The following is a 25,150-nucleotide window of genomic DNA, read 5'->3' as shown; positions in this document are numbered from 1 at the left end:
CACTACAAGCTGCGCCACCGTTGGTAAGGTTATTACTGTGTATTGTGAGCGATTTATGAACTATCCAATGAGCATCCAGATTTCCTGAACTACTATCCAGTCAAAGCGTAGGGGCGGGATTTATTGGTAACGGGACGGGAAAAGCCGAAGTATTCCCAGACGCATGCGCAGTTTGGATCTGTGTAATCGGGCTTCATCGGAAACGAGCGTTCCTGTCCGCTGACTCAAACGCGTGTGGGTTTAATGGCAGTGTTAGTGTTATTCAGAGGATTAGATTAAATGAATCGCTTTGTCAGGACCACACCGTGTTTCTCATGAACTTTACACACTTAGGGACATACGGGGACAGTTTGGCAGGTAGCTGGAGCTGTTTACGGCATGTGGAATTGAAAGACGAAGCCTGAATACAGGAGATCAATCCGAACTGAGTACAGTAGTGAAGAACCATGGCTGCTGCTGCTGCTGCTCTTCCTTCCATTCACTTTCACCTCGTCTGTTTACTCCTGATACTCACTGACTGCACTGCATGTAAGTATTTACACCCTGATCTACCTTATATCACTTCTACTGGACTCTTACTGCAACATGGGCGGGTTTCATGTTTATTTACATACCAGAACATCGCCAAAGTGCCTGACTAACTTCAAATGATATAAAAGAGAACCAGGTTTACACTGAATATCTAAACTAGCTTACAAAACACACAAAAATGCAACAAACTAACCAACAACAACATGATATAACTATTAAACAATAAAGAGTAGTACATAATAAAGTGTGTATATGTATACATGATGTATAATATATGTACAGACAGTGATTTACATGCACACTGAACAATACATAACTACAACACAATAATATAATAATTAACAACATATTATAACAAACATTAAAGTATAACATACAGTAATGTTCTGTAGTATGAACAATACACAACACATACAAATACAAACCTACTACAATATAATATATCAAACAGCAAAAAATAACACAGTTATATTGCATGAATGATGTACAGTACAACACAAAATAATGGAATATACAACTACCAAGCATAACATATACAATGAATAAAACGACTTAAATATTTCATCAAACTAACAAACAACAACATGATATAACTATTAAACAATAAAGAGTAGTACATAATAAAGTGTGTATATGTATACATGATGTATAATATATGTACAGACAGTGATTTACATGCACAATGAACAATACATAACAAAGTACAACACAATTATATAATAATTAACAACATATTATAACAAACATTAAAGTATAACACGGTAATGTACTGTAGTATGAACAATACACAACACATACAAATACAAACCTACTACAATATAATATATCAAACTAATCAGTAACATACAGTTATAATGCATGAATGATGTACTGTACAACACAATAATATAATAATTAACAACATATTATGACAAACATTAAAGTATAATATAGAGTAATGTTCTGTAGTATGAACAATACACAACACATACAGATACAAACCTGCTACAATATAATATATCAAGCATTAATCAGTAACATACAGTTACAGTGTATCACAAAAGTGAGTACACCCCTCACATTTCTGCAGATATTTAAGTATATCTTTTCATGGGACAACACTGACAAAATGACACTTTGACACAATGAAAAGTAGTCTGTGTGCAGCTTATATAACAGTGTAAATTTATTCTTCCCTCAAAATAACTCAATATACAGCCATTAATGTCTAAACCACCGGCAACAAAAGTGAGTACACCCCTTAGTGAAAGTTCCTGAAGTGTCAATATTTTGTGTGGCCACCATTATTTCCCAGAACTGCCTTAACTCTCCTGGGCATGGAGTTTACCAGAGCTTCACAGGTTGCCACTGGAATGCTTTTCCACTCCTCCATGACGACATCACGGAGCTGGCGAATATTCGAGACTTTGTGCTCCTCCACCTTCCGCTTGAGGATGCCCCAAAGATGTTCTATTGGGTTTAGGTCTGGAGACATGCTTGGCCAGTCCATCACCTTTACCCTCAGCCTCTTCAATAAAGCAGTGGTCGTCTTAGAGGTGTGTTTGGGGTCATTATCATGCTGGAACACTGCCCTGCGACCCAGTTTCCGGAGGGAGGGGATCATGCTCTGCTTAGTATTTCACAGTACATATTGGAGTTCATGTGTCCCTCAATGAAATGTAACTCCCCAACACCTGCTGCACTCATGCAGCCCCAGACCATGGCATTCCCACCACCATGCTTGACTGTAGGCATGACACACTTATCTTTGTACTCCTCACCTGATTGCCGCCACACATGCTTGAGACCATCTGAACCAAACAAATTAATCTTGGTCTCATCAGACCATAGGACATGGTTCCAGTAATCCATGTCCTTTGTTGACATGTCTTCAGCAAACTGTTTGCGGGCTTTCTTGTGTAGAGACTTCAGAAGAGGCTTCCTTCTGGGGTGACAGCCATGCAGACCAATTTGATGTAGTGTGCGGCGTATGGTCTGAGCACTGACCGGCTGACCCCCCACCTTTTCAATCTCTGCAGCAATGCTGACAGCACTCCTGCGCCTATCTTTCAAAAACAGCAGTTGGATGTGATGCTGAGCACGTGCACTCTGCTTCTTTGGACGACCAACGCGAGGTCTGTTCTGAGTGGACCCTGCTCTTTTAAAACGCTGGATGATCTTGTCCACTGTGCTGCAGCTCAGTTTCAGGGTGTTGGCAATCTTCTTGTAGCCTTGGCCATCTTCATGTAGCGCAACAATTCGTCTTTTAAGATCCTCAGAGAGTTCTTTGCCATGAGGTGCCATGTTGGAACTTTCAGTGACCAGTATGAGAGAGTGTGAGAGCTGTACTACTAAATTGAACACACCTGCTCCCTATGCACACCTGAGACCTAGTAACACTAACAAATCACATGACATTTTGGAGGGAAAATTACAAGCAGTGCTCAATTTGGACATTTAGGGGTGTAGTCTCTTAGGGGTGTACTCAATTTTGTTGCCGGTGGTTTAGACATTAATGGCTGTATATTGAGTTATTTTGAGGGAAGAATAAATTTACACTGTTATATAAGCTGCACACAGACTACTTTTCATTGTGTCAAAGTGTCATTTTGTCAGTGTTGTCCCATGAAAAGATATACTTAAATATCTGCAGAAATGTGAGGGGTGTACTCACTTTTGTGATACACTGTATATTGCATGAGTGATGTACAACACAAAATAATGTAATATTCATCTACCAAGCATAACATATACAATGAATAAAACAACTTAGTGGTTAAGAAACCTGACTAGTAATCTGAAGGTTGCTGGTTTAAGTTCCAGCACCACCAATTTGCCACTGTTGGGTTCTTGAGCAAGGCCCTTAACTCTCAGTTGCACGATTGTATTCAGTAGTAACTATAAGTTGCTTTGGTTAAAAGTGTCTGCCAAATGCTGGAAATGTCAGCAGAATGATACAGCCTGTAATTTTTGAAAATAAAATAAATTTAAGCATAACATAACATTTTATGCAATGATAAAACATAAGATAATATTATCCCATGATTTCAAGACATGACAGTGTGCAGTAATTAAATTTTGTTTGAGATGTACATATGTAAATAGCTTACATTGGTCTTCGAAAGCAAATGTTAGTTAATGGCTGGTGTTTGCACTCTGATGTGGCTGTTTAGATGGTAAAACTGTTTATTTTTAATTAGAATTGGGGCAAATTATGACAATATAACAATAATTTATATTAAATAATGATGAAAGCTTTTTACTTTAAAGATTTACATAAAGACGGTCATGATTTATGTACAAACTGATGCCACACAGTACAAAACACATAATTTATTTTATAGAATTAATTGTATTCACCTGTTAGTGCTGTTTCTGAAGCACCTGAACTCATTTAGGTGTATTTAGGTGGGTCATCTGCATAATTTTGCCCATGTAGTCTTAGACAGTGCATATTAGAGTACAAAGCATAACACGCCACACAGATATCATTGGGAAGACAAGTTTGTGTGTATCAGATTTGCTGTGGCACTATCTGCAAAATCATAAAACACTCTAAATGACAAAATGGTTTAATTATTTATTTCTTTATTTTTATTATTGATTTATATCTGCAATCCAAGTGCAAAGCTGAGCAGTTGTTGTGCACTTAAAGACCCAACAAAAGCTCTCTGGCAATCCTGTAATTCACTACCAACCTCACAACCGTTCAGTCACTAGACTGAGAATAAATGAGACGCAGAAACAACAGTATCTGTAAAAGTGGCACAGCTGTTCAGGCCATGCTCCCATTGTTTGTATGTTATCATACTGTCACACAGTGGAGGATGAACAAACATAAAACGAGATGAGTGTATGTGCAAGAGAGCACACACTGGGACAACACGGGCGTTAGCTGTAGTCATACTGGCCATGTGCGTAACCAAGCACCATCTGTGGTTCTGGTCTAACAAATGGCCCTGAGTGACTCTCTGAAATGTCTACATACAGTTGAAATAAATGAACTTGTATATTTGTTTAATTCAACAGTGTTTCATGTCTGTCTGTAGTTTTATCATCCCAAGTCTCCCAGTTCTCCTCCTATGAAGTGAGCATACCGAAACGCATCAGCAGACAAAGGAGGGATCAGAATGGATCAGCCTCTGAAAAGGTAAAGCAACAGAAAAATCACACACACACACACACACACACACACACACTCAATTTTACTCAGTGAATTAACATGAATGGGCCCTGAGGTGGTACACATACCATAGATCAAATCCAAATCAAAGCTTATTATGTTAGCGGTCTTTTGACCAAAAGCTATACATGGGATACCGAAGTACGTATGATAATATAATGCAGTATTAAATATCACATACATCACATGCACAGGCTGCATTCACATGATAACGTGGCAAAACTGCTTTTGCGCTACTGTGCTGTTGTTTCCTGTGGAGCTGCTTTGTCGCTCGGTTTCTACCGCTTGTCGCTGCACTTACAGTTCAGCCTGATTAGATTTTGACCCATTTTGCCACTGACCTTTACAAAGAACTGCAAATCAGATGGATTATATGACGTAGACAGAGGTGAAGCACAAACATGGCGGAGATAAAAAGTGATTCTCATAGTTTCAGAAAAACTGAACTGTTTATTTATTCTTTAATCAAGCACAACATTGTGAGAGAAATCCGGCACAGTGACTAGCGAGCTGTGAAACGGTGAGACCGGGTTTGGATTTTAGATAGCAAGTTTCATACTGTTGGAATTGCCATGGCTTCAGTTTCCTTGGAAACACCCCGGAGTTTCAGCCACGTCTTTTCTCAGATATAGATGATCATTCTGTGTTGATGCCAATCTGGTCGATAGCACTGCTGAGATTAAAACCCAGATCTCAGCGGTGGTGGGTTAGTGAATAGACCGCTGCGTCTTTCACTGTTATTATATTTTTTAAATAATTAAATACATAAAAGTAATGTATTTTTCAAAGGATAAAAATGTAAAAGCAAAGTCACGTGGCAATTTTTGAGACAATTGGAGTTGGAGCCCTACGAGCCTGACCATTGTTCAGTGTGTTTTATTGCTTGCGTTAAGTTTTATTACCTTCAGTCCTTTTGAAAGCCTCATCACGACGACCGTTCTTCTGAATTCAAAAAGATGAATCATCCTCACCCACACACAATCTCCCACTTCCTCATTGTGACACTCCTGACCTATCCCATACTCCCTCATTTCCGTCTTTCCTTTTTATATCTTTTTCTTTCTGTCTGTTCTTTCCTGCCTTTGCTCCAGTGGTGGTGAGTGGGTCAGGTGATGCCACAGGAACCATCTGCCTTATCCAGATGCTTAACCAGCAGGAGTAAAGTTAATAAAAGTTTGCCCATGCCAGGGCATTGCTGGAGATTGGCTCCCTGCGCTGCATAAACACACACACATACACACACACACACACACTGGGTGTATTTTTTAAAATTTCATTTTCACCTACTGCTACCCCCTGCCCCCAACAGATATAGTCACTTGTTTGGGTAGATGCCTGGCCCCCTGGTGGGCTAGCATAATAGATCACTGCGTCACCGAGTCATTTCAAAAATGGATTGTGGAATGTGTTCCGGCCGTCGGTACATTACATATGTGGAAGATTAGGCTGGAAACTAAGTGCATGTTCATTGACACAAAGACGGTGCTGTGTAAACCTGGATGCGCTTTGCTGGTGTTTGTTGGTTGATGGTAATTGGTGGAGCTGTTAGTTGATCTAATCAGGCTGTAATGAATCTTAACTGTGCTGCTATATTCTGCTGGGTGTGTCGGCTCTCTGTTTGCCTGAATTCCTTAATGCAGGTGCTGCTGAGAATCTGTGGTTTACTTTAATAAACACACACACCCACCGGCCTGCACACCTTGCTTTACGTCACACCAGGTCAGAAAACAACACATTTACATTTTCAGCATTTAGCAGACGCCTTTATCCAAAGCGACTTACATTACAGTTACAGTATACAGTCTGAGCAACTGAGGGTTAAGGGCCTTGCTCAAGGGCCCAACAGCAGCAACCTAGCAGTGGTGGGGCTTGAACCAGCAACCTTCGGATTACTAGTCCTGTGCCTTAACCACTAGGCTATGGCTTGCCCAAACCTGCAAACTGACAGAAACGAATAAATTCAATATTTTTTTCCCTAAGCATTTAGCTGGGGCTGGCACCACTTGGAATCACTAGCCACAAGTAGGTATCACACCAAGTACAGGATGCCAGTTCCATCACAGAGCAACACACTCGCAATCGCTCACTCACTCACATCTTAGAACAGCCAGTCATCTTTCTGCATGATTTTGAGAGGTGAAGGGAAACCAGACCATCCACTAGAAATCTGGGAGTATATGTGATAGGCCACATAGACAGTGATTGGAGGCGAGGGTAACACCCAGGTACCTACCTTGCGGTGTCACAAAAAACCACTTCCACACAGAGGGGGAATCTATAAACCAGAGGCCGTAAGAGAGGCAGTTCATGTGATATTTTCCGGACCATCACAGACGTGTTTGGTTTTCATGCTCTAGTCTCATCGTGATCACTGATAACACACAGACTGATTGTGCTTTTGTTTCTGTTTGTAAAGGTGTCCTATGTTATTCCTGCTCTGGGAAGAGAACATGTCGTCGTCCTGGAGAGGAACAAGTGAGTAGTAGCGTCATCTTCCCTAATTCTCTGTTACACTAAAGTACACAATGGTTGTGTCTCAAAGCACACACATACATCTATGTGTAAATACAAAGTTTATGCTTGGGTGCACCATCAAAATACACTATATGGCCAAAAGTATTTGGACACCCATGAGCTTGTTAGACATCCTGGCTTCTCACAAGACTTTAAAGTATGTCTGTGGGAGTTTGTGCCCATTCTGTCAAAAGAGCATTTGTATGACTGGGCACTGATGTTGATCAAGAAACCCTCAGTTGATGTTCCAGTTCATTCCAAATCTGTTCGGTAGAGCTGAGGTCAGGGCTCTGTGCGGGACACTAGAGTTACTTTAAACTAAGCTTTTCTTCATGACTTTATAGAGCTTGCTTTGTGCACAGGTGGAACTCCACCCTAGCACTTGATAACATCATTATGTTAGGATTAATTATGGTATTTTTGACCATGTTTATAGAGTCATACTGAACTAAACCACACTGGCGAGTCCATGTTGGATTACTGTGTTTGGAGTATTTTGTTCAAACACTAAACATGTTGTGGTTAATTCTGTAATATCTCCATTCTGTAAAATATAATCACTGTTTAATCTAATAAGAGTTTATTGTTCCTCACATTCGCATCCATGTGTGTCTTTCTCAGATTGCTCCTGCCAGACGACTTCACTGTGTACTCCTACGCCAAGAACGGCTCACTGGTCACAGAAAGACCAAATATGAAGGTAGGAACAAAGGTCCAGATGCTCTAAACTGTTTGCATTCTTTTCAGGTTCGGTATGGCTGTATTATGTGCTGTTTGAAACAGGTGTATGAACCTAATAGCCTAACCCCAGTCACAATATATTTCTTTTATAAAAGCAGAAAAGCCTACCTATATTCACCTGCATTCACTAGCAGCTCATGCAATGTCCAGTTAATTCTGCCTGACCTTTAACAGACTCAATGATGTTCATTTTTCTTTGGCTTTGATTTGGCATGACGTGTCTGTTTCTGCTGTTATGAAACATCATAATGTGTCTGTTCCCCTTCAGATCCAAATACAAATTCTTTGGGAATGTATACATTTTAAAGTTCACACTACATGTTTCACTGTATAACTGATCAGTGTTTAGAGAAGCTTGTGGATTATTTCCTGTTTGTATTCAGGCCATGCTGTGGGATTTCCTGTCTAACATCATATTGGGCTGAGACGTTTTAATCTAATCCCAGGCTAGACATTTTTCAAGCGCAGATGTTTGACATGCAGATTGTCACGGCTGAGTGGAATCAAATCCAGATGTGAGCTTCATATCTGCTGTGAAATCTGTATCATTGTTTTTACATTCTGTTAGTCGTCTGTTCAGTTTAAAGGTGGAAAAAAGTTCAGAAAATTATCCATCATTGCAAAAACCTGACACTGTTAAAGGGGTGGTGCTGTTGTAAATTACGCTAACCCACTATGCCTGGGATCCAGGGTTCGAATCCTCAGTGATGCTATCAGCCGGTTGGGCGTCTACATACAAACATAACTGGCTGTGTCTGCTTTTGCTAGTTGCTCGTTGATGCATTGGCATCCAGGGGAAGCGATGGATTCTCGGGAAGCCTGATCCATCGCAACCCTGACTAGGATAAATCGATGGTAAACATAAAAACGAGATGAAATGTCCTGTATGCTTACAACAATGTCAGCAGTTTGGGGAAGCCCCTTACCTGTTCTAGCATGAAAGCCCATATGCGTTAAGTGAGGTTCATAAAGACATAATTTGAAGTTTGGTGCATCCTGACCTCCATCCCACTGAACATGTTTTAAATGGATTGAAATGAATTGTAAGCCAAAACATTAGTGCTTGTCCTCATGGATTTAGAACAAATTCTTCCAATAAGCTCCTGGTCAGACATCCACATGCTTTTGGCCAAATAGTGTTATTAATGTATTGATTTAGCATAGTAGTGTATTATATTATTCATGACTGTTGTTCAAATATTTATTTATTAGATTTATGTTTTATTTAAAACCAAAATACTTTTATAGAAAAGCTTTGTTACAATTCTGTATGGTACGAATAGGACAGAGAAGGACAGTAGGGCAGTGGTAGCTCACCAGTTAAGGCACTGGACTAGTAATCACAAGGTTCCCAGTTCAAGCCCCACCATTGCTTAGTTGCTACTGTTTGGCCCCTGAGCAAGGCCCTTAACCCTCAATTGCTTGAACTGTTTTCAGTCACAGTTGTAAGTCACTTTGGATAAAAGCGCCTGCTTAATGCCTCAAATGTAAATAATAAAATCATGAAATGCCACCCAGACCATCAGAAGGTAGCGTCATTTTATTACATCAGGTGATCATCAGAGTGATAAATCCAAGGTGGCTGGAGCTGCAGTGCAATCCAAAATCCCCTGAGTGAATCTGAAGATATATTTTTCTCCATTTGTAATAGATGTGCGTCAGTGAGACACTTCAGTGGTGCATTAGGAACATTTTACTGGGATTTACTGTGATTGATTTTCTGTAGCGTAATAATGTCAGAGCTTTTAAATCTTGTTTGCTTGCTTTGTTTCTCTGTTGTTTGGTCTTTAGTGAATAACCTTGACTATAATGGCAGTTTTGTCCTAAATGTTTTGGCTGTGTGATCTGTTTTCTGTATTTATATTATCCTGTACACGAGTTGTTTTGTAAATGCTTGTCATTTTAGAGGAAACTCGCTCACTCACTTTCTTAACCGCTTATCCAATTAGGGTTGCGGGGGTGGGGTGCTGGAGCCTATACCAGCTTTTCAGTGGGCGCAAGGCACACAGTAACACCCTGGACACACACACCCATTCACCTATAGGGCAACTCAGTGTCTCCAGTTAACCTGACTGCATGTTTTTGGACTGTGGGAGGAAACCGGCGCTCACGGAGGAAACCCACGCAGACATGGGGAGAACATGCAAACCCCACACAGAAAGGACCCAGACCGCCCCGCCTGGGGATCGAACCCAGGACCTTCTTGCTGTGAGGCGACAGTGCTACCCACAGAGGGGCACCAATGATAATGCTAATAATAATAATAATTACATTGGTGCTTTCTTACATTTTTATCAGCTGGGTGAATTGGCATCCTATTCGGGGGGGGGTGTTACAGTGATTACAGGGAAACCTGATCCACCGCAGCCCTGACCAGGATAAAGCGGTGGTAAAACATGACACAATGGGTGTTTAAATGACATTAATAAATGAAATGACACAGTTGTTGTTCATTTTTTGCAAAGGTTTGTACACCCTGGTTTCATTTTAAGGCAAATGTAAGATCTCTACAAGAAACTACATTTTTATATGTTTAGTCTTCAATTATACTGATTTGCTTAAACAGAAGAGAGTAGAAACATGCAAACAAAACTTATTAACAGTTTTCTCCATATTGCAATAGCTAAATATGTCTTAACCAGAAGATCTTGAGCTCTGAAGTGTGTACAATCACTACCTGTAGATACAGCTCTGTCCTCTTTCCTGTTCTGATGATTATAGTTAATGGGAACTAAACAAATCCTCTCTGTTCCAGGATCACTGTCATTACCGTGGTTATGTGAAGGATGTGGAGGGTTCTTCAGCTGCTTTGAGCCTTTGCTCTGGATTACGGTAGGAAAGCTCTTTATATATTAAAGCCAATCGTGCTGCTCTGTAGTTTTTCAGTGCAGAAATGTGTGTCTACCTTCAGTCTGTTCAGCCAAAGGTTTTACTTTCAGCCTGCTTTATGCTACAGTCAGCACGGGTGTCGAAAAAGCTTGTCGTATTAGAGCACACTGAAAACTGGGAGGTAAAAAATTCTTCTTAAAGCTGAATCTTTCTCTTTCGTGTTTCTCAGAGGTGTGATTTACATGGAGAACACCAGTTTTGGGATCGAGCCAATGCAGGGCTCGCCAGCCAATGAGCATCTCGTTTACCGTCTGGAGGACGTCAAAACTGAGCCTGTTACCTGTGGGACGCCACACTCTGATCACGGTCTCAAGGAAGCCAGCAAAAGTCACCACATCTCACACAGTCAACCTGTCAGCCATCAGAGCAGGGTTGGTGTCCTAGAATAGCATTCGGTTACATTTGTGTAGTCTGAATATCATCAGTTTTTGAAATTATATTAAAGCACTGGAAGTTTTCTTCCAAATTCTTGTTTTCTCTGTACTTAATCTCAGGAATTTTACTCTCTCTGTGTGTGTGTGTACAGAAAAAGCGAGCTGTGCTGCCTCAGACGCACTACGTGGAGCTGCTGGTGGTGGTAGATAACGAGAGAGTAAGTCGTGCTCCAGGTTTAACTGGTTTACCTCTAATCCATAGAGATTCATTCATTTTCATGTTATTTGCATGGCCTACTTTAAATTATATCTGTTCTGTTGACATTTGCTTTGTACTAAACAGTCCTCTGTTTCTCCACAGTAAAATCTATTAATGGATGTGTGTGAGGCTTTTAAGAGCATGAATCAGATGAATTGTTCTCTGCCAGCTGTAGTGCTGTAGCAGCTAAATGTTCACCCAAGGTGTCAGACGTGCTGATGTCAGACCCTCAGTGCTGATGTGAACAGTGTGAATACGTGCCACGCCGCTGAAAGCCAAAGAATATTTATATTTTTTAAATGCTTAGCAAAATACCATCAGGCCGTAGTATTGCAGTGTGCTTAAACACTCAGCAGTGTGTCTAACACGAGTACAGAGTTTTTTTTAAAAAGAAAGTCTGTGAGAAATATGAGGAAAATGTTTAAACCTGCCGAGCATTCATAGTTTTTAATGGATTAATAATTCTTTAAGCCACGTGAAAAGATGCTGGCGGTGGAACTGAACACAGTGCACTTTCTCTTCTCTCTCTTTCAGTTTAACTTCAGTAAGCACAACCAGACAGCCGTGAGAGAGGAGATGGTGCAGCTCGCCAACCTGGTGGACAGTGTAAGTGCCATGTGATCTGATCTAGCTGTACATGAACAGGACTAACAATGTTGTACTGTTACTTTAAATTACTGTGACACTGTGTGTGTGTGTGTGTGTGTGTGTGTGTGTGTGTGTGTGTGTGTGTGTGTTTGTGTGTGTGTGTGTATATAGATGTATGTCGCCTTGAATATTCGGGTGGTGTTGGTGGGGTTGGAGATCTGGTCCTTGGTGAATCCCATCAGTATAGAGGGCAGTGCGGGTGAAGTGCTTAATCGCTTCACTCAGTGGAGGGAGAAAGAACTCGTGCCGCGTCGACGCCATGACAGTGCCCAGCTCGTCCTGTAAGTTCTCTCAGTTATTATGTACACACTTCAAAGTCAGTGACTCAGTTAAACACGGGTAGTTGTTTAACACTATGCGGTGTGGTGCACTGCTCAGTATTTTATTGTTCTGTATCTCACAGATAAGGTGGAAGTATCTGTAGAACAACATGAAGCTAAATTTATTTAAACACTGTGATTAAAAAGGAGATCATAAGACTGGGGAAAAAACACATGACTAACTGACTTCATTAATTCATGACAGTACTCCTGCTGGCCATGTTCTAGAAATTTACAGTGATCTTTACTGCTCTCATTTAAAAACATGACTTTTACCACCTATCTAATTAGCTGCCACCTTGTTCTAGTCATGGTATGTAGGAAAAACAAGATTACTGCAGTAGATTACCTCAGAACCACTAGAGCAAACATTTCACACTATGTATTTAATCATTTGTATTATTATTATTATTTAGAAAGAAGGGATTCGGGAGTACTGCCGGCATGGCGTTTGTGGGTACGGCCTGTTCCAGAAGACACGGCGGTGGGATCAATTCGGTAAGCCTTTTCAGCCTGGCATCTTATTAGCCAGCATATGTCACATGATCCTGATTAATAACCCGACTGACGCTGGGTAAACATTGTTGTGTGTGTTCACGTTAGTTTCCTCACAAAAATGTGGTGTCGTTTTCCTCCATCGTGGCTCATGAGTTGGGCCATAATCTGGGCATGAACCATGACGACGAGGGGCGAACCTGCAAGTGTGATGTTGAAGCCTGCATCATGAGCTCAGGGGCGACGTAAGTGTCGGAGAATGTGTGTGTGTGTGTGTGTTTAAGGCAAAAAACGTTTTTATACTTTTAATATGGGCAGCACAGTGGCTCAATAAGTAGCAATGTCACCTCACAGCACGAAGGTTCTTCCCGTGTCTGTGTGGGTTTCCTCCGGGAGCTCCGGTTTCCTCCCACAGTCCAAAGACATGCAGGTGAAGTGAATTGGAGATACAAAATTGTCCATGACTGTGTTTGATTGACCTTTGTTTTCTGATATTAAACCCCAAATTTCTCTTACGACCTACCTGGTTGGCTAACTGTGTAGTAAGTCAGCTGCATATATTGCATCACGTTAGCTAATTAATTTTATGTACAAACTTCTGTAAATTTACAAGTGTTCTGAAGTTCATCAGAGGACAGCTAGCTGACTTTCAACCGTTAAAGCTTTCATGTGGCCAAATACTGGTGAAAATGCTGCCAATCTGACCAGCTGCCAACTCCTCTTTTCTCTCTTCTTTCCCCATCTCTCAGTGGTTCGAGGAACTTCAGCAGCTGCAGTGCTGATGATTTCGAGCGGATGATTCTGAACACTGGCGGGAGCTGTCTCCTCAACGTGCCGCGAGCCGACGAGGCCTATAGCGCCCCGTACTGCGGCAACAAGCTGGTGGACGTTGGAGAGGAGTGCGACTGTGGCTCTGAGGAGGTCAGCGCATGTGTAGCTTCTTATCTTAGAGGATTAGTTCATGGCCTGGTCTGCCAGTCTTTTTTATTGGCAACCACAGACAAACAGAATTCCATTAACACAGTGGTGAGATCTGTGCATGGCAGGTGTGTTTAAATCTGTCTAGTCAATGGAACTGTGGGCATTTTCATTCATTTTCATCAAATGCTTTATCCTGGTCAGGGTCATGGCAGGTCCGGGTGCAGTGGTAAACACTGGGCACAATTCATTGCAGTGCTTTGCCCATCCTCCCTCACCTTCAGACATAGCCAATAATGCCTGAGTAGATGCCTGGCTGGCCAGCCGATTATTAGCCGTAGCTTAATGTGGTGTTCATATGGGCAGTGGTAGCTCAGTGATTAAGGTACTGGACTAGTAAAAGGTGCTGGTTCAAGCCTCCTTGCCACCAAGTTGCCTGTGTTTGGCCCCTAAGTAAGACCCTTACCCCTGATTTGGATATATTGTTTTCATTCTTTCAACACTGGATTGATAAATTATTACCTACATAATTAAAAAGTAGCAACTCAGCCACCTCCTTTTAGGAGAAATGTAGGTACACAACTAACTTCAGTACTTGTAGTGACGGCTCAGACCAACACTGACTGTGTGTGTTGCAGGAGTGTAAGAAGGACCCGTGCTGTGAGCCCAAAACGTGTAAACTCAGATCAGGAGCTCAGTGTGCATACGGAGTCTGCTGCAAGCACTGCAAGGTAACTTACACACAGCCACGTTTATTCTAAAACGTCCCGTCTCAGTGTTTCTCTTATCTAAATCTTATCTAAGAATATAACCGTAATCTGTAAACGCTGCATGTGAAAGTTAAATAAATACACGCCACATTTATTCCCCTTTCTCTCCGTCTTAGTTCCTGGCCGCCGGCTCTGTGTGTAGGAGCAGTACAGATGAGTGTGATCTCCCAGAGTACTGTAACGGATCATCTTCTCTGTGCCAGCCCGACGTGTTTAAACAGAACGGCCACCCGTGCAGGCGGGGGGCAGCTTACTGCTACAATGGAATGTGCCAGCACTATGACGGCCAGTGCCAAGCCCTGTTCGGTTCCAGTAAGTGCTGTTCTCTTGTGGTCAGATGTGTGTGGCTCGGGAAATCGTGAAAAGTTGGAATTCCTGACGGTGGAGAAGTTTGCACGGCTGGAACAGTCGCCTGAGACTTACCTGCCCCACCTGCTGCTAAAGTGACCTTCCTGCAACTGTAGTTTCTCAAAGTCGGTATAGTGAGGGTAGCAATGCCATGAGGGGGTTCTTCTTACATCCAGCTTTCAAAAACATGCCAGTAGATTTTTTATCATTATGAGATTTTGACTGCAGCTTGTGCTGCTGCACCTTCTGATCGCTCAATGTAAACGTATTAGAGTAATGATACACCTACAGAAAACATGATGTGGTCGTGTTTTTTGTGTGTGTAGAGGCGAAAGCTGCTCCCGAGGCTTGTTTTAAGGATGTAAACTCTAAAGGTGATCGCTTTGGAAACTGTGGCTACCAGAATTACAATCTGAAGAGATGTGAGAGCAGGTACAGTAGATCAAACTCTCAACTTCCTGCTCTGCTTGTTTGTCATCCTCTATGTTTGGTATTGTGTGCATGCTAGAGCCAACACTTAGCAACAGATAGCAGTAGTCACCAGACAATACTGAGATACGACAAATACCCTTTTCCTTCCAATTTAGCGTAGCCAATTCGCTGCTGGGGACCCCGGCGGCGTCCAAGGAAGGTGTATATTTGCCTGACACACACTCCCTTTGACATGTGCACAGTCCACCAATCCCTTCTTATTCACCCATACTTTGGTGGATTTGTGTGTGAGGTCGGCTTCGTGTACGGAGAGCCACACCCCCATCTCTATGCCCCTCCACTTTCTGTACAGGTGCCCTGGGCAACCAAAGTCCTTACACAGCATTGATAACCCCGCCCCTTTGTAGTCCGGCCTGTTCCACCCAGCAGACTGGAAGCCAATTTTGTCTGCTAGAAAGTGTCCAGCCGACCGGTAGCAGAGCCGAAAAGCTCATAATCTCAGCACTGGTGTGCTAGCGGATTATCCTGCTACGCCACCTGAGCGCCTTCCTAATTATTGAGCTCACATGCTTTCGTGACACCCATTGCTAACGTATACAATCAAAATACAGATTGTGAGCCATGTATTCCTGTCCAGCGTTAGTGTGTGGTCTCTCGAATAGCCTGTTGGTGCAAATTCTTACAGCCACACATTTTGTAGAAAGCTTTGCCAGTAAAGTAAAGGCTGGGGCACACAACAACCTACCTGCTCGTGGTCAGGTGTCCACACACTTTTGGCCATATGGTGGTCATGAATACTGGGAGAACTGGGGGACTACACGATCAGACTACATGTAGAGTAGGATTAGTCTGAGATTAGTCTGTGGCTACTGTATTTTCTCTAATTGGTAGAACAGCTAAACGGGCCACGCCCACACACAGCTTTCAATTTGCTTGCAAGGCAAGAATATAAATGCAGCAGGTTTAATAAAACCAACACACCTCTGTCTTTCAGGAACGCCATGTGTGGCAAGCTGCAGTGTGAGAACGTCCAGAACACCATTGTGTTCAGCATCAAACCCTCCATCATCCAGACTCCGATCGGAAACAGCACCTGCTGGGGAGTGGACTTCCGTCTGGGTTCTGACGTACCTGATCCTGGCATGGTCAACGAGGGCACCAAATGCGGAGAGAACAAGGTGATAAATATTTACATGCAGACTTGAGTCCATTCAGAAAGCATTTACAAAAGTAATTGACTCTTTTCTGATCACCTCTTTTAAAAATTGCTATTGGCCAGCTGGGCTATGTCTTTGGGCATTGGCTGAAGCACTTCGATGGATTGGCGCCCAGTTTAGGGAATTCCTGCTTTTTGTCCAGTGTTTCCCGGGGAAACCTGGACCCTCTGTGACCCTGATCAGGATAAAAATCAGGATTTAATTTTCACATCAGTGTATCTCAGATTCTGAATGATATGATAATGATATATAATTTATATAATTAAGCAAGCTTGGTATCATTTATTAAATAATTTTATCCTTTTAATCAAATGTCATTAAAATAATTTAGTGTTTTTGTATTTAATAGTGATTTATTTGTTGTTCTCATGTGGATTACAGGTGTGCATGAACTACGAGTGTAAAAGTGCAGATGTGCTAAAATACGACTGCAATGTAACAGAAAAATGCCACGGCCATGGGGTTTGTATCTATCATACTACATTACCCATAATGCAGTGTTTTCTACTGTTCATCGGTTATACATACTGGTAGACTATGTAGTAATTTTCTGTGTGTGTGAACTCCTCATTGTAGGTGTGTAACAGCAATAAGAACTGCCACTGTGACGATAAGTGGGCACCACCCAGTTGTGAATTCGGAGGCTACGGTGGCAGCATAGACAGCGGACCCACATGGAACGGTACGTACCAACTGATGCATACATGGTAAGATAAATGAAAATAGCCCACTACCGCTTTAATGCACTTTAATTATAAATGTACAGTGTGTGGATAAACACACTATGGATAAACACATCTATACATCATTCGGGTGGGGTAGGTGGGTTGGGTGGTTAGGCAGGTAAGTGGATAGATAGATGGATGGATGGATGGGCAGGCGGGTGGGGTTGGGTTGGGTGGGTAGGTAGGTAAGTGGATGGATGGATGGATGGATGGATGGATGGATGGATGGATGGATGGATGGATGGATGGATGGATGGATGGATGGATGGATGGATGGATGGATGGATGGATGGATGGATGGATGGATGGATGGATGGATAGATAGATAGATAGATAGATAGATAGATAGACAGACAGACCTATGTATGGGTTCAGTACCACAAGGCTTAATTATGTTTCTGAGCAGCATGACATCTCTGGATGACTTTAAATCTCTCACTTCTTCAGATAAAGATACATCGTTGAGAGACGGGCTGCTGGTTTTCTTTTTTCTGGTTCTACCTCTCCTTGTTTTGGGTCTCTTCGTCTTCTTCCAGAGGAACAAGCTCCGTCAGCTCTTCTTCAGGCGGAAACGCTCTCAGGGTTACGAGTGAGTACATCTGCCTTTCCAGAAAAAATGCAGCGAATTACAAAACCTTGACAGCTTCAAGTCATCGATCACCAGACTGTCATGTAATTATCATGAATTAACAGGGTTTCAGTTTAAACATGACCACAAGAGTTTTATCTGTCGGATTGATTTTTTTACAGAGCGGATAGCAGGTCACAGACCAATAACGTCAGGGCTCCTGGAAACCAGAGAGGAAATCCCAGCAGGATTATGAAAGATGGAGTAAGTACACAATTCCTGCTCATTTACACTCACGGATACACTGTCGCTTATAAACACCTAACACTAAGTGAATCACTGTAGTTTGTAGTCTGCCTGCCTTTCATCATTAGAGCCTAAAATGTGACTTATCTTAGAATAATGTGGTGTCCACTTAGCCACAGGGTCTGTCTGAAAACCTAGTAATCTCTTTACCTAGATGCAATTTATGTCACTCCTGAGAAGAATTCTTAGATACCTTAAAATGCTGCCTACTGAGGTGCCTTAATTCTAAGTGATAATCTGACCGAATAACAAGGGAGCATTCGATGCGGTGAAGGCAATCCCAGCATTCAGTGCGGCGCAACTTTTCTCACAAAAAAATCTAAATATGGCAGACGAATGCGGAGCAACCAATGGAGTTCTTTTCAAATGTAAATAAATTCTCATAGATTTTTAAGTTGTGTAAAGGTGTACATATGTAATTTATTTGTAAATTAGGCTCGTCAGTGACACTTTAACCGTTTTTGTTACATGGAGGGAGATGTTAGCCAGCATGCTAGCGGGTTGTGCTGCCTCAGCGCATTGGTTTGAATGACTAGAGGTTAACTGTGTTAGCTTAGTAAGCTAAAACTGTGGTGATGTCATTGCCGTAATCACTGTCTTTAGTGTGTCTGATTAACCTGCCTTATAAGTCGATGTCTTTTTAGAATCCTCTCTACTTAGGCAGCTGTGTAGGTAGGCAGCAAGGCAGCTCACTTTTTTGGACAGACCCAATGAGCAGTGAGTGACTCTCCATATGTGATACTGATTCCAGTGTGAACCCGCCTCATGTAGGTGAAAAGAGGCAGTTGGCTACTACACTGTCGTGGGGGTGGGGGGGCGTGTTAGGTACGGCCCTCCTTAAATTGGATTTGACCAGATTGGGAGAGGAAGGGAATCATGCAAAAATAGAATTTTTATAAAGGAAATAGAAAACAGTGCGTCTCATTTGAGGTTGTTGCTCTGAAAATAGAGGAATTGAGAAGGGGATGTATAAATAGAATTAGGAAGAAATTATGCTGCGTTTCTGATCAGGGTTACGGCTTTTTAGTCGGTATAAATCAGCTTGTATTTAGTTTGCTGGGTGATGACAACGCTTCTTTCTCTCTCTCTCCTGTTTATGTAAAGCATGAGGCTCAGTTATTACCACCTGAGGAGGTAAATGTTTAAAGTGTATTTATAACCCAGTAAAGCCTTAACTGGCTCCATGGGACCCGACTGCTGCTGCTTGCCCAACCCTGCTGTGCCCAACCCCACCGCAACCGCTTATTTAACCTCGTGCTATTTTGCTTCTCCGTCTAATTGTCTAACTCTTCTCTGATTCAGTTTGATTGATGAATATTTCTACCAGATTAAACTCACAGTGTTTCCTGAAATGACCTACATGTAATTGGAAGGGTTGTGTTTGCTGACTAATCTATGCTGTACTAAGTATGTGTGGCGCATGAATCATGTCATTGTTGCAAGGCTTTCTAAATATCTTAACTGGGTTCACGGGTTAAAGGAACATTTACATGAAAATTTTAAAAATCGACACAATTTTTCACTTCTTGGTGTCGTACACACACAGACACACATACTGTATATATATTTATATATATATTTATATATATTTATATATATATATATATATATATATATATATATATATATATATATATATATATATATATATATATATATATAAATGTACTGTGTATAATATATACTGTATATAGATACATAGAAGTCGACACAATAGCAATGTGATGTGATTTTGATTTCTTTAAACCCCTGGTCCTGATCGCTTCACTGCTTCCTGCAAGCAAATTATCATGATAATGATAATAAATATAATAAAATTAAACAAATAGATGTATATTAGTTGTGTGTGTGTGTGTGTGTGTGTGTGTGTGTGTGTGTGTGTGTGTGTGTGTGTGTGTGTGTGTGTGTGTGTGTGTGTGTGTGTGTGTGTGAAGTTGTGCATGAAAAAGCTGTTTAATATTTTATCTTTCTGCAGGTGATTCACACGAGCAACACTTCGTCGGTCCGAACGTACGCCAGCAGGCCTCCGCCCCCCGCGTTTGCACGGTAACTTTGCACAGATCCACATCTGCATTTTATAGACTGTTATATACACTATATTGGCAAAATATCGGGCATCCCATGCCAAAACTAATATAGATTAATATACATATATAAATTAATAGAGTTGCTTTAACAGCCTCTAAGCTTTCAACAAGATGTAATGTCTCTGTTGGAATTTGTCCCTAGTTTATCAAAAGAGCATTGCTGAGGTCAATGAGGGCACTGCTGCTGAAAATGAAGGCCTGTCAAAAAATTGATGTTTCAGTTTATACTACTACTACTACTACCGGGTTGCCACTGTTGGGCCCTTGAGCAAGGCCTTCAACCTTCAATTGCTTAGACAGTATACTGTCACAGTACTGTAAGTCGCTGTGGATAAAAAACATCTGCTAAATGTTGACAATGTAACATGGAATTTTGTCCCTCTGTCTGTCCACAGACCTCCGCCTCCTCCTCCTGGTCAGCTCCTGCCTCAGAGACCAGCTCCCCCTCCTCCTCCTCCTGTATAACACACACCACACACCCAGGACAGGTGTGTGCATGTGTGTGTGTGCATGCAGCAATCCAGGTGGGGTGTGTGAACTGACTATAACAGCAGGAGGGTGTTAAGCTGGAATCAGCTGTTTGTATCACTCTCTGTCCCCCAGTGACTCCTCCACCAAAGCTTCGGACCAGTTGCCACCTGTCAATCAAGCAGCAGCTACGCAAAAGAACCTGAATGCTCCCTGCTCCATCCATAGTGCACTGGGTGTGGCATGGAATAATGACTTTAATGCATTATTTAGTGCACTACAGATCACATACTGTACAGAGGATGCTGAGATTCACCCCTGGCTTCTGCATCGAGAGAAACCTCGTTCTGCAATAATACACAGCAAGAAAGGTACGACCTGAAGAACGTTCGCCCACCAGACCTGCTCTCTGTCTCCAAAACAGTGTCTAAAGCAGAGAGTAAAATCCCTTTATTGTATTATTACGGTTATTATTGGATGTAAAATACCACTGCAGATTGAGCGCACTTTCAAATATTCCACAAGTAAAAGGGTGCAGAGGAACTTTGCTTTTTATAGCATGTATAGATGAAACTATACATGAACAGGAATGTCATGCCAATCTTGGGTTTGCAATGATTTCTGTAACTGCTTTTGCTGTGAAAATCGACTGGGTCAAAGGTATACGTATATCAACTTATAGATTATGCATTTGGCACAGTAGAAGGTTATATAACATCATTCTTTGCCCATGAACTCTTTGGCATGGTGTGCTCATGGTCTAATGTGCTAGCACACCTTTGCGGAGCATTCAAACTCACAAGTTCGAATCTCAGCAGAGCCACCGACCTTACCGAGCCTCCACGCAAACACAATCGGACGTGGGGATTTTCCTGCTGCCAGTGTGATATGCGATCTCCGGGGTTGGTCTCCGGAGCATATTGTCTCTCAGCATGCGATACGTCTCTCTGTGGGAACCCAACACTGGCAGGTAATGAGAACTGCCAGATTGGACACGTATCAGAGGGGGCGTGTGGAGATCTGCTCTCCTTGATGAGATCTGGGTTTGCGTAAGCGGCAGCGGATTCACAAATGGGAATTGCAAATGACTAAAATGGGGTATAAAGGGGGAAAATTTACATTTACAGCATTTAGCAGACACTTCTATCAAAAGTGACTTACAGTACTGTGACAGTATACTGTCTAAGCAATTGAGGGTTAAGCGCCTTGCTTAAGGGCCCAACAGTGGCAACTTGGCAGTGGTGGGGCTTGAACCAGCAACCTTTCGATTACTAGTCCAGTACCTTACCCGCCAGGCTACAACTGCCCTAATCCAGAGGATAAAAACTCGGTTGCTTGGCCTCCCAATTCCTCATTAGTGGTCTATAGAATTATTACTATATATAGATATAGTAAATAGTAAATTCTCATTTTCGTATAAATAGCCCAAACTTGCTGGAAGATTGGTTACATTGTCCATTATCAAGCGAGCTTACATTGCCATGGGCTTACAGGCTGACGTGCAGACCAAAAGGCCCTGAACATTGCTATGGCTCACAGTATGAATGACTGTCCTATTAAATACTTGAGTATTATTGGTTAAAAGTGGGGATATGTCAGTAGCTAAATGGTTTAAGTGCCTCTGTCTCTACTACTCAATGAGAAATTTTTTAAAGTTCATTTATTTTATATTTTCTGCAGCAAACACAATTCCTGTGATAAAGAAAATAATGTAAATCCAGGATTTGTTTTAATCATGTATAAATATTTTACATAGCACATCAACTTTAAAGAAAAGCAATCAGTCATTTAATCAGTCCTGTTTTGCAATGGTTGATGGTTTCATTTGGGTTATTTTAGTGTCTGTTTTTAGGTTCTCTTGGAACATTATTACTCCTGTTTAGGTTTTTCAAAGCCACGTTGCTTCTTCAGGTCAAAGTTTAAAACATGCAATTTAAACTGACATCAACTTTTACAGAAAACACTTTTTTTCTGTGTTTTTAGCCTTTTTGCTTATTGCTGTTCAAAATTCTATTCAAAAAGTAATGAGATGCACTGCAGTATCATCGTACCACTTGTGTTATTTAGTGTTACATGTATTTGTTATATTGAACATTTATTATTTAATTTTCCAAGTTATTAAATGTCTAAATGTTAACGCATATGCAATCAGTTAAAGATAACTAGCACTCGTTTGATTATTTGTACGTCACTTTTATTATAATTGGTTATATTGTGGTGTAAAACCTGCATGCTTTATGGCCAAAAATCTTAACACACACTTTTGGCATATGGATTTAGTCATATCATTGCTAATAATGATAAAGCATTTAGCCATGCCACCTTCATGGACTTCAAAATGACACCAGATCAATCAGGTGCCATTTTTCCAAGTCGGGTTACTAAATATCAGCCCTGCTAGAGCTGCCCTGGTCAGTACTGTTATTGAAACAGCTTCAAACAGCATTATCTCAGCTTTGAAGAGAATGTGGAAGCAGTTTAGGGAATGTCTTGTGTGTAAAAACGGTCTGACTTGCAGAAAACCCTGACGTAAACATCAACCAACACTTTTAGGATTTATTGACTTGCTGACTGCAAGCCAAGCTTATTTGCACAACATTACTTATGATCTTGTTGCTACGTGAAGGTGAATCTCTGCAGTTAAATAGCAGAATATTGTGGAAAACCTTTCCAGAAGACTGGATACTGTTCTAGTCATGGCTTTGGAATGATGTTTGGGTGTCAGGTGTCCAGATTCTTTGGCCATAAAGTGTATTTATATAGTGTATCGTTTGGGTGTTTCTTTTCCTTTTCAAATCAGCTACATCTTATATAAAGTGTTGTGAGTCGTCTACAAGGGCTGCTGACATTGTGCATGATAACACTGAGTGTGAAACCTTGTTCAGATCCAATACTGCAATATACTCCATGTAGCTCAATCTCAAAGGTGCAGTTTGACATCACTTCCTCTTGCTGACAGATATGCATGCTAACACATGACACACACACAACAATCTGCAAAGCTGTCAAGTGCCATACGATGTCTCCCAAAACACTGAGTATTCTTCTTATTGTGATACAATTTCAATCTTTAATAATGTAACATTCAAATCCTAATAGAGTGAATGATTGTATAAATCACTGCTTTGATTATTTTTTATTATTTGCTTGATATTATTTGGTCTGATTGCACTGTTCCTTGAGGTACAAGGTTGCATCTTAGGACTAAAAGCAACTTAAAGAAGTATCTCGGTCATAGATGGAATGGAACTGTCAATTATAGGTCCAGTGTTTTCACATTTTGAAGATGAGTGCTAGACTCTGAGCTGTGATTGATGATTGTTTTTGATGGTATTGTAACTGCTTATGGAAAAAAAAATACTGTATAATTCTGTTCTACAAAAACTTGTCAGATTTGTGTGTGTGAGTTGTTTTTTTAAGAGTAAGGCGACAATGTCATATAGGTTATATATACTCTCACTGGCCACTTTATTACAAAGACCATACTCACCATGAATATGACCTTTGTTGCTCTTTAAAACAGATTTAATTCCATTTTGAATGGGCACCACATGGTGCTGAAACATTTTCTTGTAAATTTGGTTCACTTTGACTGTATTGCATTGTGAGGTTGTTGCAGCTGCACATTAATCTTAAGAATCTTCTGCTCTACCACATCCCAAATGTGCTTTATTAGATTCAGATCTGATGACTGGGGAGGCCATAAAAGTACACTGAACTCTGTCACATCCATAGAACCATTTTAGATCACTTTGTAACATGCATTATAATTTTTAATGTGGATGTTAATGGATGCACATGATCAGCATTTCAGATAGGCTGTAGCCATAAGATGATGTGTGCTTGGCATAAGGGGGCCCAATGTGACCTACAGACTATTACACCATCAGCAGCCTGGTCCCCCTCTTTTTTACCCTATCTCTAAAAATCGTTCATTTATCTGACGAACTCTTTCTCTTTTAGCTGCAGTTTTGTATTTTGCTGAATTAGCAGCCTTATTGGACACGTTGCAGGTCATGCATTCTGCTTCCCAAAGATCCCGACCGACACGAAAACATGTAATTCGTCTGTGAATTTTCATTTGTGATTGGACATTTTTAAGAGAAGTGTGAGATGTCTGGATCTAAAGAGAAAGGTGAAATCAGTGCAAAAACACAAAGAATAGCGTGTGCAGACTACAAAAGCCGATTCCCAGACATTTTTGTTGTTTTAAAAATCCCAGCCAGACACATTTTAGGTCCAAAAAAGAGGACAAATTCGGGAAATATTATTTCATAATGTAATTGTTTTTACTTGCTCCGATCAGTAGAAACCCCACAGTAAGGTGTGTCTTCTAGTGCTTGATGAGCAACTTCCACAAAATGCAGCGCCACCATGG

The 25,150-nt window shown here is 41.2% G+C and overlaps 1 protein-coding gene across 2 annotated transcripts; it reads left to right on the top strand.

Moving 5' to 3' along the window:
* The first annotated feature begins 202 nt into the window (after positions 1 to 202).
* adam9 (ADAM metallopeptidase domain 9) lies at positions 203 to 23,633 on the top strand. Of its 2 annotated transcripts, XM_062999368.1 has the most exons (23): positions 203 to 528; positions 4,560 to 4,660; positions 7,110 to 7,168; positions 7,829 to 7,907; positions 10,704 to 10,780; positions 11,007 to 11,208; positions 11,364 to 11,429; positions 12,005 to 12,076; positions 12,230 to 12,399; positions 12,855 to 12,936; positions 13,042 to 13,178; positions 13,683 to 13,854; positions 14,490 to 14,582; positions 14,738 to 14,933; positions 15,296 to 15,401; positions 16,396 to 16,579; positions 17,000 to 17,080; positions 17,195 to 17,300; positions 17,791 to 17,932; positions 18,094 to 18,175; positions 19,322 to 19,351; positions 20,193 to 20,263; positions 20,700 to 23,633. In XM_062999368.1, exons 1-23 carry the CDS (start codon positions 447 to 449, stop codon positions 20,767 to 20,769), a joined length of 2,460 nt encoding a protein of 819 aa, XP_062855438.1. In that variant the 5' UTR covers positions 203 to 446; the 3' UTR covers positions 20,770 to 23,633. The 2 variants fall into 2 exon arrangements, with proteins under 2 accessions (XP_062855438.1, XP_062855439.1); XM_062999369.1 differs by lacking the exon at positions 19,322 to 19,351.
* Positions 23,634 to 25,150: the final 1,517 nt, after the last annotated feature.

This window comes from Trichomycterus rosablanca, chromosome 7 (assembly GCF_030014385.1).
Source record: "Trichomycterus rosablanca isolate fTriRos1 chromosome 7, fTriRos1.hap1, whole genome shotgun sequence".
NCBI lineage: Eukaryota > Metazoa > Chordata > Actinopteri > Siluriformes > Trichomycteridae > Trichomycterus > Trichomycterus rosablanca.
This window is presented reverse-complemented; position numbering and strand designations above follow the sequence as displayed.

What these genes read in the sequence shown, in the direction of transcription:
- adam9 (XM_062999368.1), top strand. Translation starts at nt 447, where the DNA reads ATGGCTGCTGCTGCTGCTGCTCTTCCTTCCATTCACTTTCACCTCGTC. An exon ending in GACAGTGCCCAGCTCGTCCT is followed by an intron (nt 12,400 to 12,854) that starts GTAAGTTCTCTC and finishes ATTATTATTTAG; the next exon opens with AAAGAAGGGATTCGGGAGTA. An exon ending in GCGACTGTGGCTCTGAGGAG is followed by an intron (nt 13,855 to 14,489) that starts GTCAGCGCATGT and finishes TGTGTGTTGCAG; the next exon opens with GAGTGTAAGAAGGACCCGTG.